This window comes from Dermacentor silvarum, chromosome 5 (assembly GCF_013339745.2).
Source record: "Dermacentor silvarum isolate Dsil-2018 chromosome 5, BIME_Dsil_1.4, whole genome shotgun sequence".
In the NCBI taxonomy this organism is placed as follows: Eukaryota; Metazoa; Arthropoda; class Arachnida; order Ixodida; family Ixodidae; genus Dermacentor; species Dermacentor silvarum.
In genome coordinates this window covers 80,796,157-80,816,945 of record NC_051158.1, presented here as the reverse complement: position 1 = coordinate 80,816,945, position 20,789 = coordinate 80,796,157, and the positions used below count along the sequence as shown (strand labels likewise).

The following is a 20,789-nucleotide window of genomic DNA, read 5'->3' as shown; positions in this document are numbered from 1 at the left end:
TTGAAGCTTTACTTTACGTCAGTGTTAACAACTAATGTTACTTTTTTCTTCTTTCCTACTCATTTCAGCTTGAACTACGCTTGCAGTTTCTTCTTGTAACGGCTGAAGCCAAATTTCAAGGCGAGAATGCTAGTGTGAGGATGTGTACTTTTGTTTCTAAGCAGTTATAGCTCGATGTGCTTTGAAACAGCGCCTTAGCTATGGCTCGTATAAGTTTTCTCGGGACAAAGGGAGCTGCTTTAACATGCAGTATTGTGAGACAGGCTGTCGGACTATCAGACGCCCATCGCCAGGCTTTATTACTGTGTAGCTCATTAACAACGTGAATAATAAAAAATAACATAAAGGTCATTAAAGCCAGTCGCTATGCTTCTCATAAACTAAATTTGGGATACAGTCGAAATTCAACTGGATACGTATTGGACTAACCATGAAATGCTTTCCAGCGTGCGCGTACTTGTACCTTTTACTTAATCTCAACTTTCCAGATATTGTTTACGGTGAGGGCTATTTATAAACACGCTTCATGCCCACGACTCAGTATTACGTTGGCTCTAAAATGGTTTTCGACATCTTCACATGTATCTGTTGCATGCCAGTTCATTACTGTACCACTGATAGTGGCAAAGGGAACAAGGATTTTTGCCATGCATCTGTTCAGAGTTGAAGGCAGCACGTTGCGGTTTAAATGATGAAGCAAGAATCTGCGATCATTGCTGCGCTCACGAGGGCTACAGTGCTTGCAGACTGACATGGAATCTCTCAACATGCCGCAATTATGTTCATGTCTTGCTTTGAGAAAAAAAAAACTTGGAAGCCTGCTATAATTTACCGTACAATACATAGGCGCAACGGGAACAGCGTTAAAGGGAGTATTTGCTCGCTATGTAGAGGAAAACAGAACCCACCGGAGTCTCCAGCTATGTTGAGAAGAATTATCTCAGTCTGGTCGCGTGGATAGGGATATTCAAGGTGAGTAGGAAATGCATGCTGCTCTTTTGCGTGGAGCAACCTTTTTTTTTTTAGGAATGGCTGGGGTCGTCTCCGTTTTGAAAGCATCCTAGTTATAAATCATGCCGTAATGAAGAAGGTCATTATCATTCTTCCTTTTGCTCACTGCATGCCAATGTCACGAGAGTCATTTCAGGAAACTTACCTTCAGTAAATCGAAACATAAAATGCTCCTTCTCCACTCTGCGCCAATTTTAAAATGTAATTCTCCGAACGTCGGTGGCTCCTGCTTTAAATTTACTGGTCTGTAGCGTCTTTTTCCTCTGCGTACACATTTACGCGGAAATCCCTGCCATCAATGGGCGTGACCTTAATTCTCTTTTATACAAACTCCAAAGATTGCCTGCAAGTTCTACATTTCTTTAGTGCATAACATATCTTCAGGTTCCGTCTTCTTTGTTTTTTTTGGTAAAACCTACCATCGCGCTTTGAAACTGTCTAAAACACTGGAACCACGTCAAGCAAATTTCTCTGGAGCATAACTACGGTTTTGTGGCTACTTGGAACTCAGAAGGCTGTCCGTAAAAAATTATAAGATGTGCTCCTATTAACAATAACCACTGGCACGCGAAGAGCTGAATAACATTTAGTTTAAAACATTCCGATGGAGCCGGATAACGCAGGATACGTGTAGCTGGAGATGAGATGTAGCACTGCTACATGATGGGCCCTTTGGTATTCGAATGTTAATTACATCTTAGCGCCAGTGGACAAGGACAGACAGGAGCGCATGATTCTACTACGTCTAGCATCTGTCCTTTTTCGCCAGTGCTAAAATGCATTTCAAACTGGAGATGACTGTGGTAGGCCTTCCTGCTGGATCGCACCTAATGAGGCTGATGACAATTACAGCTCTAACGACCATCATACTCATCATGCATAACAAACTGCGAGCAAGGCCAAGTAGAGGACTATGCGCGCCCAACCAGCTACATAACAAACTATTTTTCCAATTATAAGCCAATATAAATAAATTAAATTATGGGGTTTTACGTGCCAAAATCACGACCTGATTATGAGGCACGCCGTAGTGGGAGACTCCGGAATAATTTGGACCACCTCGACTTCTTTAACAGTACACCTGAATCTAAGTACATGTGTGTTTTCGCGTTTTGCCCCCTTCGAAATGCGGCCGCCGTGGCTGGGATTCGATCCCGCGACATTGTGCGTAGCAGCCAAACACTATAGCCACTAAGCAACCACGGCAGGTAATCATAAGTCGTCATTTATGAAATGTGGTGCTCTAGAACAGCCACCTTATCACGCCTGTCCCGAGTGCATCTTAAGAGTGGCGGTCGTTATTTACAGGTGATCGGAAAGCATCCTGCGTACGCTGTTTCTGCAAGGCTGACAAATCAAATTGTGAACTGGGAAACGGCAGGTGCACGTGCAAACACGACCGAATGTACTTGAACAACAGCACCCGTTGCGCCCACCGCCATGAGGACTGCGGCATGCGTACCCTTAGAACGTAAGCGCTGTCTCTTGAATACGGCAGTTGCCTGTGCAAACGTTTTCCTTTATTGCAGTAACCGTGATGTCGTCTCTTTGCGCGTCTGGTCGCGTTTTTGTTACTAAAAACGTGCGTTCTTTTCTATACACGGTTTGCGGCAATGTAAGAGCACTCCTGCGCACAAACGAGCACTCCTGGAAGACGTCCTACATTCTTATCGGCATGAGTTTCACTTCGGAAAGAGAAAGCAAAGATATCTTATTTACAATAGCCGAAATACAAAATAGATCGCTGAAGGTTAAATTTGACTTGTTCGGCTTTTCTCAGCTGAGTTGGGCAGATGCAAAAGCAACGCACGTCGAAGCTGCGCTGTCCAGTGTCTGCTCCAAGCATAGATAGGCAAACTCACTTATGAGTCAACTCCGTCAGGCTCACTTCGACTCAAACTGATCCGTGAGTCTGAGGGTGAATGAGTCGGCTTCGTAGAATATTGGTCGCCTAGCTCTCTTCCATACGTTTCGATGCCCCAGCAAGGTATCCGTTCAACTCGTCCGAAACTTTATATTTGTGCGACTGTCAGCAAACTGGGCTTGAGGCGTCGTCCGGCATGAAAGTCTGTTACACTACGACGACTCATAGTCATCATTCGCGTCGTTGTGCTCCTAGTGTCACAATGTCACTCTCAGTAACAGAGTGGGCCGAATGTTGGAGTCGGTGTCCCGTCGACTTCGTTTCGGCATTTGTGTCGTGTTGGCTTAGTATGGCCACACGTAAACTGAATATCGTTGTGAGCAGTCGGAACTTCTACTGAATTGACAACCAATGATTCAGTACCACAACGCCAACACGTCACAAAAAAAATTGCGCCTTTGTGTATGCGTGCCTTTAGATAATAACAGAAACTCACAAGACGATTACAATTACAGCTTTGTTTTGTTACTTGCTTAATTCTTGTACACTTTCTGAAAAGTTCGAGGCTGATTGTGTTTAAGTTATTGCTGTGACTGCCAATGCGGGGGCCTGCGGCCTTGTCAAGTTGTCAAAATGACAGCTTTTTGCGCACGCCCTTTCGTATTATTACACTGTAATGACGCAAAAATAAACATCACTGTCATGCTTAAGCGTAAGCTGTGGGGCGGGATAGGTGTTTTCGTTCTCTATTTTAAGCTCTCCGAAGTCCTTGGCGGTGTGAAAATCCCATTTTCTTCATGACGTTTCATTGCAAAGTAAGTTTTATAGTGTTCTGGCTGAAAGAACAATGCTCCTAACCGACTCTGGGACTATCTCGGCTGGAGCGAGTCCTCGTCGCCGGCGCTCCCCGACGAAGTGATGTGAAACACCATCTCGTTAGCGGGACGCGGTGAGAAAATGACGGGAAAGGCGAGGGGTGACCGCGACGGGGACACATTTCTGCAATGGTGTCACGTTGCAACGACGCAGAAGAAGACAGTCATAAAACTGGGAATCATGAAGCTAACTTTTTATTGGGCAGACCTTGCCAATAAATGATAGTGACACTTAAAGCAGGACGATAGCGTCGAGCACAGTAGGCGACCGTGAAAATCTCATCTGTGGATCAGACGAGTCGGCTATTGATACATGACTCAATGAATCTTTCTGCCTAATCGCTCTTTGTCGCGTAAGGTCAAAGAATGTACACCAGTATTCCCGTCGCGCGCAGAGTTTGATTTCACAAAGCTCGGTAATAACATGGTCGAAAGATAAAAACATCGATAACAGTCGTGAAACTTCCCATACAGGAAGGTGTGTCTTGCGCTGAGCGATAACCTTTAACATTTGTTAGCCGGTGAATTGCTATCACCGGATGAACAAACAAGTACGCGCGTCAGTACTGCTGGAGGGACCTCGGTGGGTTAAGGTATCAGTGATGATGATGATGATAATTATTTATTGCCATCACCACTGAAACGGGGCGGTGACAGATAGTCACCTACCTGCTTCAGCTAATCAGATATGCTAGGCATGCTTTTCATTTAGCATTTTCTCTGCATCTGCTTAATCTTTTTTTCTCGCCTTTAAAACTTCTATATATCTCTTGTACCGTTACCGAAACCTGTAACGGATCCGGTCCTATCGATTTATTGACTGCTTTTCTTTCATCCAGAATTTACCCCTATTTGCTTATCTAGACTGAACATCGGTTAATGCCTCCATCTACATCAACTCCTAGCGCTTCTGAAAGCTGTACGTTACGTACGGGTCTCGCTTGGTGAATGCCTTCGACTTCCATACGGATGAGCTGAGTTGTCGCCAGCTTTTTGCTGCAGCAGATGCGTGCCTCATTCTGCTGGGAATATTTGCCACGGTGTGTTTTTTGCCTTTAGGTTGCCAGCTCCAGCGTGAAATAGAAAGGCATTACCCTTTGTGTTATCGTGTGGATTTTCTCTTGTAATTTCTTACTCGCTATTATTGCAAATCTTCGGGGTTTTATTTCTGTTGTACGACCATTTGCATTATATTTACTATATCTCTGTCTATCGCTTTCTTTTTGCTGACTCCTGGTTATTTATTTAGACTTTCAGTTGCCCTGTACTTGTTTGCTAACTTTCTTGACCTCTCCCTTCATTCAGTGTCCATAGCGTAAGCGTGGCACCATGATGCGTGGAGGGCAACACCATCTGGTGATGATGAAGGGAACCGAGCTTTCCATCACGTGACCCAGCTCTCCTCTTCGATTGTGGGAGCGCACGCGATGCCACGTGTGCTTCCACCGAAGGAATTATTCTGGGTTCTGCAATGCAGCCATGGCCAACCACAGGAAACTGAGACATGATCTCAGAAAATCTAATACTTTAAGAATATTTTGACAATAACAAACCCCTACAGACGGTTACTCTGCCACGTGCATGAAATGCGACATTTGAAGAAAAGAACGGCAGCTTCAGGCTCGTAACGTATAAGTCGGCAATAAGAACTGACTTGAAAAGCTATTATTAGTCGACAGAGGAACAGAGCGAAAAGACGAAAGACGAAAGATAAAAACGGGAACTCACGCCAGCGCTGTTCCTCGCGTTCCCCTTCTTGTCATTCGTCTTTTCGCGCTGTTCTTCTGTCCAGTATGTACCAACTAGCCCAAGCCTCTACGTTGAAGCCATCATTACCCTGACCTTCCTTCTAGTCCAAACAGGGTGCCCCTTTCAATATCACCTTGCGCTTTTTCTGGAGAGCAGAAAGCGGTTCACACTTCTAGGTGGCAGTTGCCAGCTTGCTAAACTCCCTTTGTGCGCTTTTTTTTCTGTATTTAAAAAAAATTCTTAAATATATATTTTGATATAGCAGGGATAACAAAGCAAGTAACCCCATCCTTGCATTCTGAAATGTCGAAAAGAACAAATGGACTGATCTTCTTTTTTTTTTGTTTTTGTTTTTCGTTTTTCCAGAAGAGTCAAGCCGGGCTGTTTGCCTTGCCAATGCTCACGCGGCAGTGATCAGTGCGATTTGATTGGCAGTGAGTGCACGTGCCGAGATGGAAATATATACTTCATGGGGAGTGCTAACCGTTGTGTTCGTGACATAGACGAGTGCAGGAACGCTTTATTCTATCACAAGGTAAGGCTGTGTTCCGCTCATCGAAATTTTAATGTTGAGGCCCTAACTTCTGCGAGCACTGATAGCAGATATTTTGGGAAGGAATGCAACAGGCGCTTTCAAGCTTGGTACCACCTATCTTTTGAATGGCTTAAACTTCGGATCATCTTCTTCTGCTTCTACAGATGGAAAACGTGTATAGAATACAGTCAAATGCAGCTTGCTGCTTTGTCTATGATTTGCGCTTTGGTAGCTTCCTAATTGTCTGAAATGATGGTAAAAACATCGTTGTAGAGCAAATCTGTTGCAGCTAGTCCAGCGATAGGCTTGCGATGGTTGTGACTCGGCTCATCCATCAAAGCTACAATAAGACAGACTTCTACACGTTACAGGTAACCGTTTACAATAACTAACTACCACTATCAAAAATGAATTGAATTGCAGTTAAAAGTTACTGCTGCGTAGAAATACTAGAACAATTGTTAAAATGTCATCGTTTACTTTGCGTTTTGTCCCTCCCAAGTTTCATTATCATCGCACAAATGCAGTAAATAGACGAGCTACCCTCGCGCTTTCAGTACGTCAACAAGAGCTGCTTCAAAAGCTGCTTACCTTCACCTATAAATGCTTTTCAATATGTTCGTTACTCAACTCGCTTCGTTACAAAGCGAAAAGCTTTATTTGGCTCTTCCGCCCATTTTCGTGGTGGTAAGATTTCCACCACCGCCACGAATGCTGTGGAAAGGGATCGTGCTCTACGCGCATCCAAGTTGAAAGCAAACTTACTCACGCGTAGGGAACAAGCACAACAGTGTTATGTACATACCTGTACATGTACATGCATTAACTGCAACGTATCGTGCCTGCCATTCGACACATTCTATATGAACAAAGCACATTTGATCAAACAGAACAGTAAATACTGGTATATGAAGAACACTGACAACTGATTCTTCAAGACCCTATAACAGTGCATGGCTGTGCAAATATGCTTTGCGAATGTGTTATGATGCAGATAGAATATAATCAGGCGATAGGTATTTGCGATAGAGATACAAGATGCAAGGGGAATACTTGTACCCGACATGATACTTGTCATTTGTATATTAAGATAATTGGATACATCAGGTTATTCCTCATTACAGCTCAACTTTAACGGCCTCTGCAAATTTCCCTGGCAGGCCAGATGGGCAGCAAACCACCATAAATACGCTTCGCAAACAGCAATAATTTTCACGCCCCTTTTATCAACGGTACTAGGCGCTGCGTTGCAGTCCGTTCATAAAGCTCGTCTGTGTGAAATACTGCTTGCTACCTGTTTGCTAATACAGTTTTGTAATTCTACCATAATACGCTTGAGGATGTTATTTGCATATTATGAACCGAAAAGGCATGAACCAGAGCTACGAGATTACCATTTTCAGAGACAATGCATCGCGCTATAATTTTTTGTGCTTAGCCGTCAGTAAACGGCCAGTAAGTGCAGTTAACTAATTACTTAGAAGCAGTAGTGGGTCTCAAGAACGAGGTTGACGACATGCCACCACAAATTTCCAACCGGATGCGCACAACATCATCCCCTTCATGAAATCGGCATAGTGTTTCCACTATTACTTCAAGGGCGCGTAACTTTGAGTGAACGTTGAAGTGCAGGATATACCAGAACGCGCCGCTTCTCACAAAACGCATGTATGTTGATTTCACTTTGAGCCCATCGTCACATGCAGCAAAAGTAGATCATATAACAGCAGATAGTGTTCCGTATAAGGAATTATGCCAACTATCACGAGCAGTGCTCAGCTTTTCGGTAAACGCTTCTCGAAAATACGCTCGCTAACAGATGCCGGAGATATCGGCGAACGTCCGCATTTGGCAACATACTCGCATTGCGCATTGTCATAGGAAGGCGTAAGAAAAATATGAGTAAATGCTGTCAACATTCAAAAAACGTTGGCTCACAGTGTACACAGTGTACAAATGTGTACAAATATTACGTTAACGGACGCGCTGACAGTGGCAGAGAAAATGGTATTAAACCTGAAATCCTAGCTGGAGAGAAAGCACAGTGGATATCTTGGCGATGGAGAGGTGCAACTGAATTGAACAGCAAAGCATGAAATTAACTTTTACAGTTTTTATTATAATTCAAGATTATGTAATTCTTTGAGCGGGGAGGTTACGGGGAAAAATTTTCGAATAAACACGATTCAACTGTAGTTTATGGAAATAGCTAAGCAATTACTCCGCATGTTGCGCTACAGTGTCAAAGTATCATACAGAGGTAAATAAACAAATAGTTACTGTTTGCAAGGCGGTGATTTTTGAAAGATAGTAGAAAACCCTTATGCTTAAGCCATCGACAATGATTGTCAATCTAAACGAATAGCCTGAAAGAACGAACGAGTGGGCGAATGAGCGATATGCCGCCCTGCCTCATTTGTCCCTATCTAGCCTCATTCACGCGGACTTTTGTCGTTGGGTTGTTCGTTGTTATTCATCCACACATCCAGCGGGTTGCTGTGCTGAGGTAACAGGTTTAGAAAGCAACCATCGGACAAACTTGGGTCACTGTGTATGTGGCAATGTGCACATACCTGTGTACAATGTGTACATCCCAATCAAAGACTTGAACGCACCATATGATGAGCTTATAACTGTTTCTAGAAATCTAAAAAAGTTGACGCTGTAATTTTTACTGCGTAATGATAGCCGGACAATTTCACAAATAAAAGTTAAAGTGAACGTCTTAATACCACGAATTTAACGCCCATAACAGACACCCATGAGTGGCATAAAATCTTGTGCTCACAGGTGAGGGAGCTTCAGCGAGAGTCATTATCAAGTCGCGATCTCGGCGGCCTTAGAGCCGCCCGACACTAAGGCGCAATGAGGCGCATCACTCGAAGTCTACTAGGGACATGAAAGTTGTACTCTTGGGCTTTTCAGTTTCGCTATTGTGGATGAAATTGGCCGTAATATATGCTGCGCTGCAATGAACTTCTTTCACGCTGACATGGGTCACTGTAGATGCGGGATTGGGTAGGCACCACTGTTCAATAAAACGCTTTGACGCCGATTTGGAGCCCTGGATATGTACCACTCGGTCTGTGCTCGTCTTCAACGAACATCTTGGTGCGTGCTGCTCTTCAATGAGCGTCTTTGAAGCCAGCTTGGGTAACTAGAAGTGTGCCACTGCGAATGCGCCGCTCTACAATGACATAAAGGTCATTTAAATTTATTCCGCGTGAGGCTGAATCAAACTCACGTCAAGAAAGTTCATCATGGACAATAACCGGACGCTTTAGCAGGCTCCCCCACAAATACACTGGTTATGCGCCACTTCTTCACGCCAAACCTCTAGAGAGCTGCGCCATGAACGCACTGGGTATGCGCCGTAGATCCACGAACATTTTGCCAAATTCGGTCACAGAGCGTGTGCCATTGGGTGTGCATCCAGAAAGGGAACAATTCTCGGCGTTCGCACACACCGGCGGGCCACGCATCTGATCTCGGAGACCACGTGCGCACTTCTCGGCAGCGCACCTAGATGGCGCAATATGTCCAGAAAGAAGCGCACAAGAGGAGTCCGGTTGCCACATGGCGGGTTTCTCAATGTTCGCAAGCACCGACGCGCCACCCATTTCGCAGGCCAGGAACAGGCTTCGCGCCGGATTCACTAGATGGCACGAAGTGGGCTTAAGCAAGCGCGAACTACTAAGCCTGGGGCGGTGTTCTGTAAGAGTCCAATTAGTGAACTGTCCATTTCGGCTGTCACTGATTGACTGCTGCTTCACGTGCAGGAAGGTGCCAGCCAGTCTCCTTCCTGCACGTGAAGCAGCAGCCAATCAGCGAGAGCCGAAATGGACAGTCCACTAATTGGACTCCTACAGAATACCGCCCCTGCTGCAGTACTTACTTCACATACACAAATCGCTTCAGCGGTGGCAATACGCAGGGTCACCATGTTAATTCAGTTCTAAAACGTTACTATCAACAGACATCTTGAGATGGCCTTTGCCGAATCTTGGGGGATTGAAGAGCGGCACATACACACCTACCAAATTGGGTAAGAAAAAGATTCATTGAAGCGCACCTCATAACCAGCGACACCAGTGACCCAACCTGTCATGAACGAGTTTCAATGAAGACCGGCACATACTAAGAATCACATGCTCATTTACCCCACTTAGCGTAGCAAAATTCGGCGTAACCCGTTTCACGATGACTGTAGATGATAATGCGTTCAGCGTTGAACAATGTTGCGACAGAACATGTTGCCACAGTGGAATCAAGTTATGTTACGAGGCGTGTACCGCAGTGGGATTCCCATTTCACGCTTCCTTAAGAACACTCTGCACCATCTAACGCCACCACCGGAATGCCTGCGCGTGACCTCTCAAACGCATGGCACGCCGTTGTGGGCAAACGCTGAGAAACGTGTCATGAGGCAACCGGGTTCCTCTCGCGCGCATCTTTATGGACACGCTGCACCATCTAATGGTGCTGCCGAGAAGTCAGTGTGTGGAATCCAAGGTGAGAAGTGTGGCGCCAGTGACTGCGAACGCTGAGAATTGTTCCCTCCCTTGCCGCACACTCAGTGACACATATTCCGTGACCCAACTTGGTGAGAGGTTCATTGATGAGCGGCACACACCCGGTCCATTCAAGGCGCTGCTCGCTAAAGCGTTGGCGTGAAAGGCCCATAGTAAAGTGGCACATGACCAGTGCACTCTAGGGGCAGGCTGGTAAAGCGTTAGTTTGCTGTCCTTGAGGAACCTTTGTCACGTGGTTTCGATTCCGCTCAGCATCGAAGAAACTTACGAAACCTTATTTGTCTGTGTGGAGCGGCACATTACTAGTGGTACATGCCTAGTTACACAAGTTGCATGGCGTCAAATATGTTCATTGAAGACCGGCACACACACCTGCTGGCACATAGCCAGTGACTCAAGTTGAAATTAAAGAGGTTCATTGAATAGTGGCGCAGACCGAGTGGCACATACGAAGTGCTTCAAGTCGACGTCAAATAGTTTCTTCGAACAGTGGTGCCTGCTCAATCCCACACTTACAGTGACCCTTGTCGGCATGAAAGGGGTTCGTCGATGGGCATCACATACGTTGCATATCGCGGTATGACATACCCAGTGACTAAAGTTGGCCAAATTAAGGGGTTCGAACTTGGTTCCTTCAGCAAAGTATCCCGATGCTCTACCCATTGGACCATTGACTACCCAGTGGCCCAAGTTCGAGTGAAAGAGGCTAGATAGGACAGACTCACATACGAACAGAAAGAGACAAACCTAAAGTACACTGGGTATATATATATATATATATATATATATATATATAGAGAGAGAGAGAGAGAGAAGAGAGAGGGAGAGAGAGAGAAACTTTCTTTGACAGGAAGAATTTTAAAGGAGCGGTGGTCGGAGCCCCTCAGTTCAGGGCCCCACTGGCTTCTGTCACCTGCCCTGACCTGGCTAATTTAGTACTTTTGTACTGCCAAGTCGGAACAGGCGAGCTGTGCCTCCAACTGCTCTATTGTGATATGGTTAGTTGGCCTATGATGATGCTTAGCGCACTCCCAGGTTACCTGTATTAGGGTGGGTAAGCCACCGCACCGAGGGCACTTGGCCTTATAGCGAGTGGGATACATGGCGTTTAGCATTTTTAGATGAGAGAATACCCCGGTCTGTTTTTTGCGCCAATCGGCGGCCCCTTTCCCACTAAGTTGTGGGTGAGCTGGGTAAGTGCCCAAATAATGCGAAATTGATTATAGCTGTGATATTCTGCTCTCAGTTTATTCAACAATTGCCGTATTTTCTTCCCACAGCACTTGCGCTAAATGCACCTGTCCTCGCGGCCAGAAGAAGTGCTCTCGCCTCGGGAACAAGTGCGAATGCATCAATGGGAAATACTACATGCCTGATTCGGACGAATGCGTCCGAAATGACGAGGACTGCGTTTTCGCCAACCCCTTCATGTAAGACTCACGTTTCAATCTTGTGACAGGCGGGGCAGTGATGTTGAATCTTTCATCGTAGGTGGCAAATCAAAATATTCATCCTTTGTTTTACCCGGTGATTTCGCAAGATCCGATAATGTGTCATAGTGGCATAAAGGGAAGCTAACACTAATAATTTGGCGTATATTAAGAGATGATAAGGCCAAAAAGATGTAGATCAGATAGTGTTTTTCCTTGAGATGAAAAATACAATAGGAAGAGCCTTAACAATGAGAAATACTTCCGGGACTGTCGCTTATTGCATGGCAGACTGACTGAAGTGAAACACCACAGCTTATTTCTGATGCCTTTTTTTAATAGTGAACAACTTCTGGGCACAGACGCTGTGGTTTAGACGCTAAAGCTTTGCTAAAGCGTAACACCGCGGGAATTGTATAGAACACAATAGAAAAATGTGAGAGCTGCATGAACGAGCCTCAAAACAAAGGGTAAGAACTGCCAACTGTGGGCGTTTTGTTTCTTGCTACCGATTGTCGGGAAGAGCTAGGGGCATCAGTCAGGGTTTAACTCTAGAGTTTTACGTGCCAAAACCATTATTTGATTATGAGGCACGCCGTAGTGGGGGAACCCAAAATTATTTAGACCACCAGGGGATCTTTAACGTGCCCCCAATGCACGAGACATGGGGATTTTTGCGTTTCGCCCCCATCGAAATGCGGCCGCCGCGGCTGGGATTTGATCCCGCGACCTCGTGCTTAGTAGCACAACACCATAGCTGCTAATTAAGCCACCGCGGTGGGTCATCAGTCAACAACCCACCGGCTTGCTGAATGTAAAAAAAAAAACGTATTCCATTTACCTTGCACAGAGATTTAAAAAAAAAAAAAACACGAATTGTCCTACGCGAATTTTAAAAAAAAGTTGCAGTGGCTTAGCTCGGCTATGCCAGGATATACGTAGCGTTAGCAAAGGTTCAGCTGATTATTCTTAGCTTTCCTGGTTGTCTAGATTGTCAAGGATTGGTAACGCTAAAGAGTGGAATCTTCTGCTTAACGAGAAAGTTCTTGCACGTTGTACAAACCCGCACCACGGTTTCAGCCCACTGAGGCGCCGCCGCTAAACTCAACGTTTCACGCATGGCACTACTTACCGGCGTCAAGTCTTTCATGTGCCATAGTCTTTCGCACACGTCGCACACATATCCAAACGGATTGTTTACGAAGTCCGTCTGGAAGGTCCGAGTCGCACTGGCGCTTTCGCTGAGTTTCACAGTATATTCAGTCGATCGGCGAGCCTTGACGTCTTCGACGGCGTTTTGTTGTTACTGCAGGGGTGGTCGGGCACATCGCTCAGCCTCCTGGCGACGCCGCTTTGCTAGACGTTCGTCCCTTTGCTCCAGTGTCTCCGCAGCACGTTTAGCCTTCTTCTGTTCATTCCTCCTACGCTCAACCGCTAATTGCCAGGCAACTACTTCGGGATCCGATGAGTCAAGCTTCTCCGTTCTTCTGCGCTGTTGAGCAGCATTTGCGCTCTCCTTCTCCATGGCTATACCACACTGGCAAACGCCAGTCAGAAGCGCAGCGGCTCCAGCGCAGTGTCAGACGGCGACTGCACAGCGAGCGCGCGCCGGCGCCAGTGCGTCTACCACGGCTACGACGTCACTCCTCTGGAATGCGCAGACCGGCGGCGGTGAGTCGCGCGCGGAGGCGGCGGAGTGCGCGAGAGGTGCCGGCTCCGGTGGCTCCGGTGCGCAAGCCGTGTGACATCACTGATCCTTGCGCATGTGCAGCACGGCTCTTGATGTGCCGCGCGAAACGGGCTTGGCTAGGCCAGTGTAGCTAACGCTACAAAATTGAATTATGGGGTTCTACATGCCAAAACCACTATCTGATTATGAGGCAATCCGTAGTGGTGGACTCCTGATTAATTTAGACCACCTTGGGTACTTTAACGTGCACCTAAATCTATGCACACGGGTGCTTTTCTGCATTTCGCACCCATCGAATTAGATCAAGTAAATATGGTTCGGAGCCCAGTTAAGTCATGGTCAGTAATATCTGTATTTCCAGGTGTGAACAAGTCACGTATACATAGTTATCTGTCATTTAAATTGTCCCTCTAATTCTCAATGTGTCAATACGCAGTCGTAGATAATCGTAAGAGACTTCGAAATGGTATGTTTCGAGTAAGCTACGAATCGCGTCATAATTTTTTTCGGACGGAGAGAAAGCATGCGATAAATTAAATGTCAGGCTACTACGACCACGCGGGCACGAGGTAGCAGTGCCGTCAAACAACGTCTGTGGGAAAGAATGCTGCTCTTCTCAGGCGTGCCGTTAAGGGCAGCGCGTTTGCTTCAAAACGCAATCATCGCCGGGATCTTCAGACGCGTTGTTAGAGGAACACTAGTGCTGTGATCGTCACCGCTCAGCCACGGCCGCTTGATAAAAAAAAAAAAAAAAAAAAAAAGGTGCGGCCTGCCGCGTCTGGAGCGTTGCAATGGGATCGAATGTGAGAGCCGTAGTTGCATTGTCGGCCGCTTGGCTGGGCGGCCAAACGGCGCTAGTCATCGGCGATGGAACGCGCCGTCGGCTGTCACGCGCGACGGCGTTCCAAGCGCGTTCCTGGCGCATTTGCTATGCCGATACAAGACAACAGCCCCCGACGTGTGGCGCCGCGGCGGATCACACCGTTTTCGATGCACTCGGCAGGGTGCACCTTTTCTTTATCCAGCGGCCGTGGCTCAGCCGTGTAACAAATGAACAGCTTCCTTCCCAATAAAATGGTTTTATGGCGCTGCCGTAATGCAATGTGCATGCAAAAAGCATGCAATGTGTGCCGCACTGGAAGGATCCTATTTTAGTGTATTTTCTGATTACCTACAGTTCCGTAAGTATCATCTCACTTCGCTCTTCGCGTTCTGCACCATGGGCGTCACATGGCACAGCTGAGCAACAGCAGGCAGTGGTAATCGCGGCATGAGCAGGTGGGTGAACCTGCCAACAAGGCTGGTTCAAGTCGCCTCCCGCATATTTAGCTATATCGCGCGAGAACACTCTAATGTGTTCATACGTGTCCAAAAAGGAACATCGCTTTAGACGACTATTGCACAGGAGAGTGCTTAGTGCACGTGAGAGTACTTCTGCCGGTCTCGCTGATTATCGCCGCTTAAAGGTGCTAATACGACACGTGATGAACGCTCGCGCCATATAGCTAAAAATTGCGGAGGCTAACGTGTCATGCCTGTTCAAACGTAAGCGAAGGTAAGAAACTACGCCATCTCATGCGTAGAGCAAAGTGTCATGGCGACATGGAAGCATTCAAGAAGCGCGATCTTAAATTGTGGCATTGTATACTGTGAGCCACTTACCATGGCAGAGTTCAGCAACAACAGGCAGTGTTAATCATGGCGCGAGCAGCCGGGTGTATACCTGCCATCAAGAAAGGCACACGAGGCAACCGCGCTGGGCGGACGAAGAACACGTGAAGGTAGAACGGCGTATCGAGGACAGTTGGACGCCACGGAAGAACACGGCTGACTTCTACTAAGCTAGAATAGTGACTCTTGAGTTGTGGGAAGAAGTCCGCCCTTAATAAATAGTTATGTTTTATTGATTAGTGTATATAAAGGTCGCTGCAATATATATTCAAACAAGTTTGTCTGCAGATATACAGGTAGATGTGGCTTTGATTTGGACAAGGACCGAAGAAATTTTCAAGCATTTTTTTTCTTTGTCATTGAAGAGCGACATATACTCAGGGGTGCTACGCCATTTAATCACGTTTGCCACAGAATATGATCTTGAAAGAGCGTCGCATACTCAGTAGCACATACCCTGTGAACCAATTAAGTCGGTCGAACGGTCACCTATGAAGTCACTTCCGTCCCTACAGCAGCCCGATGATCTACTCATTAGACCACCAATTGAATCCAAGTTGGCGTGATAGAGGCCACATACGGACAAACTGAGAGAGAAACAAACAAAAAATAAGTTGTGCGGAGTACCCAAAGACTGCTCTTACAACTGAAATGTTCTGCTCACGGTTTATTCAGCCATTCCCGCATTTTCTTCCCACAGAGATGGCCACAGCACTTGTGCTAAATGCCTCTGTCCGCCCCGCCAGAAGAGGTGTCATCTCTTGGGCAACAAGTGTGACTGCATCGACGGGATATACTATATGCGTGGTTCCAAGAAATGTGTCCAAAATAGAGCTGACTGTATTTTCGGCAGCCCTACGAGGTAAGACTCACATTTAGGTCAGCGAAAAGTGCGGCATCGAAGTTGAATTTCTCGGCGTGTGTGGCAAATTTACCTTCTCAGGCGAAGTTATTTTGCCTACTGTCCCATGACTTGGGTCGGTCGGTCGGTTCTCGTGGGGTAGATTCCACCGCACACAGAAGAAAAGGAAAACGCGCCCGGTGCCGGGATCCGACCTTCGGCCCGGCAGCACCGCCACCCAGTGCTGTTTGCTATCACGTAAGTGGCTCCTACCCACTATGGGGAATTGGCCAAGAAATGAATGTCTTATTCGAATTTACAATTAAGCATAAATGTCCGGATATCTATGTACCTCGCGCTGTATAACGTATAGTTATCTGTTAAAATAACAACACTCAAGTCAGATCGAATGAATAATCATTATATTAAAATTACTCGAAAAATCACCGCGCAAGCACTACTTACAGATGGTTGGCCAGCGAATCTGAAACGTGGAACACGGTTTACCACTGGGTTATTCCCGACGGTACATTAATGTATTTCTCATTTATTGGTTGCGTCCTTGTGTTTCTTATGGAGGTTGCACACACATCCGGCAAGGTAACTGACGGTATGCTCGCAGTCAGCTGTTGTCGCATTGCTGCTTGCAATTCTTCAAAAGTAGATTGCTTCAGAATTATATCTGTCCATCACGTAAGACAATGAATGGCTCATACCCCTTTTAAGCAATGGCTCATACCCCGGTAAACTCGACCTTACCATTACGACGACACAAGAGAAGTGAAATTCTACGCTGGAATGATGAGCGGCAACGAAGCCAGCTGTGGAAGAAGACGACGACACTCGAACCATTGCTGATGACGATAGTTTTTGCGTACAGGCGATGGACGGATGAATCGGCTAACCATATACAGCTTCGCTGTAAGAGGGGTGAGTAAGTGAGTAAACTCTTTATTGCAAATAAATAAATGAAAACCCTATAGTTGGGGCCCCTATTCCAGGACCCCATTGGCACGAGAGGCTCGCTTGCCACCGGTTTCTAAAAGGATGGCACACGAAAAGCAAAACATAGTATTTAGCCGGGCACTCGGTTGAATTCTGTACAACATTTTTCGACGGCAGACAGCAGGATGTCCGTTTAGCGGCACACGTGTTGAACGTTACAAAAAGTACGGTTCAGAAGACTTCGGCGAATGGCATGCATATACGAAAAGTATGCCCAAAGATTATGCCCAAAGTGTTAACGGACGACCAAAAATCGCGCCGATATGAAGCGTGCAGGAACGCTTTGACTTCCGTGAATGTTACCCCCCCTATTAGACAGTGTCATCACCGATGACGAATCTTGGGTGTTTGAATCTGACTCCGAAACAAAAAGGCAAAGAGCCGAGTGGCACACCTCGGCGTCCCTTCGCCCCAAAAAGGCCAAAACGAGCTAGGCAAAGGTCAAGATCTTGCTCATTGTGTTCTTCGACAACATGGGGCTCGTCCAACACATGATACAACCGTCAACGCTAATTTCTACGTTGAATTGCTCAAGAGAATCATACGAAGGGTTCATCGCGTCCATCCTGACATTGTGGACGATTGGAAACTTAACCATGATAACACTCCAGCTCACACCGCCTTCCGCGAATGGCAAACGGCGTGCGGTGAGTACCGTGCCGGTAACGTGGACTGGCCTTCGCCGCGACTCAGCGCTTCTCGGCTGCCCGCTGTTGCTGCCGTGCCGGCCCGTGCTGATGCAAAGCGTGCCGCTATGGACCCTGTGTTGTGCGCACGTCTAGAAAGGCCAACACTGTCACAGTCTGTTGAACAGCGACATATACTTAGGGTTGTTCGTTTTCGTGTTTTATATTTTTTTTTTACTTCGGGGGTTAAAAAATCGGGTGCTATTCTTCAAGCTGACAATCGTTTTTTTTTTTTTTGTGGAACTACTAAGAAATTCGGGTTTTTTGTGTGAATTTTACAAATGTAGTACAATTAAGACACCAGGGTTTTTTTTTTCGTTTCTCTTTTATCGCAGGGTATCACGAGCTTCGTAACGCTGACGCGTTAAAATTACCACTCTGTTTCAAGCTGGTAACTGAGGGGACAACAGGGTTTTTTAGAAAATACTATGAAGTCTGGCATTTGTTTGGAAACTAATAAGTAATAATAACAATATGTAGCATAGATAACTTCTAGAAATTGAAACATTTTATTCTCGAAAAGCTGGTCATCAGTTTTTTACTCATCCTTGCCAGCATTCATCGTCATCTGCATGCGCAACATGTCGGTCTCCATGCGAGACCTGCTCGATCCTTGAACGTATCTCAGCTGAGAGAAAGTTCTTTCGACATCTCAGCTTCCATTATCCAGACACAACACGGTGACACGGTGCGATCGTTGGGCGGTTGGTTGAGAGCCGTGTAGCGTCCACAGTGCTGCACACAGCTTGTGAAATAAAGTCTATAGGTCATTGGAGTTCACTGGAGATCAACAACATCTAACTTCGTTGTCCCGAGGCAGGGTAGCTATTGCGCGCGTGCACACTTTAAACTGCGCGCAGCGTAAAAAAGGTTGATATGTGGTTTAGCGATTCGGGGAGAAATCGGTTTTAACCCGATTCTCCCTAAACATGGTCGGGGTGTAAAATTCAGGTAAAATCGGGTTTTACCCGAAAATGAACAACCCTACATATACTCAGTGGTACTTATAGCTGTTTAGTCAGGTTGCCACGGAATAAGATCTTGAAAGAGCGCTGCATTCACAGTGACCCATATACCCTGTTAACCAATTAAGTTAGTCAAGCGGTTGCCTGCGAAGTCAGTTTTGTAACCACAGCAGCCCCATGCTCTACTCATCAGACCACCAAGTCACCCAAATTGGCGCGAAAGAGGTCAAGTAGGGACCACGGAGTAGGATAAGACAGGAGCGCCGACTCCGATCGTCTGGAATGGACACATTCTGAAACGCCGGTTCCTGCTTCACAGCGTGTTCGCCAGATGGCGCTACGAATGAAGAAAAACTCTGCAGCGGAGAGGCGGGCCCAACAAACCGAAGGAGCAAAGGCGCGGGGACTCTCTCTTGGCTCCTGCTTACCTATCCGTTTTGTCGCCTGCTCCGCGCACGCCCTGATGCCTGTATAGTGCGCATAGCTCTTGCGGTTCACGGAGTAACGTTAGCAGGAGAAACAAGTGATGTATCACTTTATTTAATTTATTTTATGCAGGCCAAATGCAGAGCATTTGTCACGTGGCCTACATGGAACTTTACAAGGCAGAGGAACAGAAAATAAACAAATTATGGAAACTAAGACGGAAAGAAAAACTATAGCAAATGGTAAGGCGATATAATGGCAGTTCGGGTGGTCTCAAGCAATGGCAGACGACAGCGAAAAGAAGCTTTTATGCAAAAGCTGACGTTTATCACTATTTTTATCTGAGCAAGCATCAAGTGCTATGATGCTTCGCTTGCTTCTGTGTTTCTCGAGGTGATTTTCGTGTCGCCCGGTTCTCTTGCGAGCAGAATCGCCACATTCTCACTAAACATATTAATTGGGAATTCCTGCCAGTGTTTCCTGCTTATTATTTCACAAGAGAAGCTCTGATTATGTGTCTGCATAACTGGGGGAATCATCTCGAAGGCAAAGCTGAGAATTTACAGGGTAGCCAGCCGGTATTAACACTGGCTAACCTTCTTGTCTTTCTTTCCCTTTCTCTCTCTCTACATTACGGCATGTCTCTGGACAAGGAAAGGCATCTGCACTGTGTGTAGTTGAAGAGAAATTTAAATTGAGCTCCTCCAGTCCTTCCGAATTGGCGTCTACTGGTTCCTCCTGGCATTCATTATCATTGAGCTACGCCAGGCTTCCCTAAACAAATTGAAGGAACTGCTCCGCTTCGAAGTCGAGGCACTGTCTTTACATCAAGTGGGACATCGCCTTTGTCTTTGCTGAAGTAACTATCAAAAATAAGCTGCTTCTCGAAGTGCCGCGCACATATTCTGTCAATTGCTTTAAGCGCTCGCTTACCTTCAGAAATTTTTTGATGCCATTGGTGCAGTAGTTGAAGATCAGATGGCGCCGCGAAGAGCGAAAACGTCTCGCGTCCTTTGCAATACCCAGATTTACAGCCGGGAACAAAACACTGTCCTATTGCTCAGTCTCTTCACGCACAAGTATCAAGATACCTTGTTCCGTCAGGCATGAATAAACATACTGCAGACATGGTAAACAAAGCGAGGAAGACGAAAATTTCGCACCTTCGCTTCCGCGCAGACGTTTAGGAGTGAGAGACAAGTACTTCTGTTGTGTCTTTTTCTACGGAATCATTTATCGTCTGTTTCCTCTAAACACACGTAAAAATGTTTCGCATACGTGCATAAATGCGCTACCGCTTGTTTTTTGCGTTTTTATTATTTGTGCGCCTATATTTTTGGTGCTTGATTGCTGTCACATTGAGGCGGACGAGGGCCCACGTTTCTAGCAGACGACAAGCTCTACGTGTGCCGCCCTGCCGGTTCCGCGCTGCCGTCGCCACCGGCCTCCGCCACTCAGCGCATGCGCACATGGAAGCAAGCTGTTCAGTGTTTTCCACGCGCCTCGACA

General features: G+C 46.3%; 1 protein-coding gene across 1 annotated transcript in view; it reads left to right on the top strand.

The window, feature by feature from the left end:
* Positions 1 to 402: 402 nt before the first annotated feature.
* LOC125945867 (multiple epidermal growth factor-like domains protein 6) overlaps positions 403 to 20,789 on the top strand; it is a 101,733-nt gene continuing 81,346 nt past the window's right edge. Inside the window, exons 1-2 of the mRNA XM_049668218.1 lie at positions 403 to 500; positions 2,320 to 2,482. Coding sequence (XP_049524175.1) covers positions 431 to 500; positions 2,320 to 2,482 — 233 coding nt within the window. The 5' untranslated portion in view covers positions 403 to 430. The remainder of the gene's footprint in view (positions 501 to 2,319; positions 2,483 to 20,789) is intronic.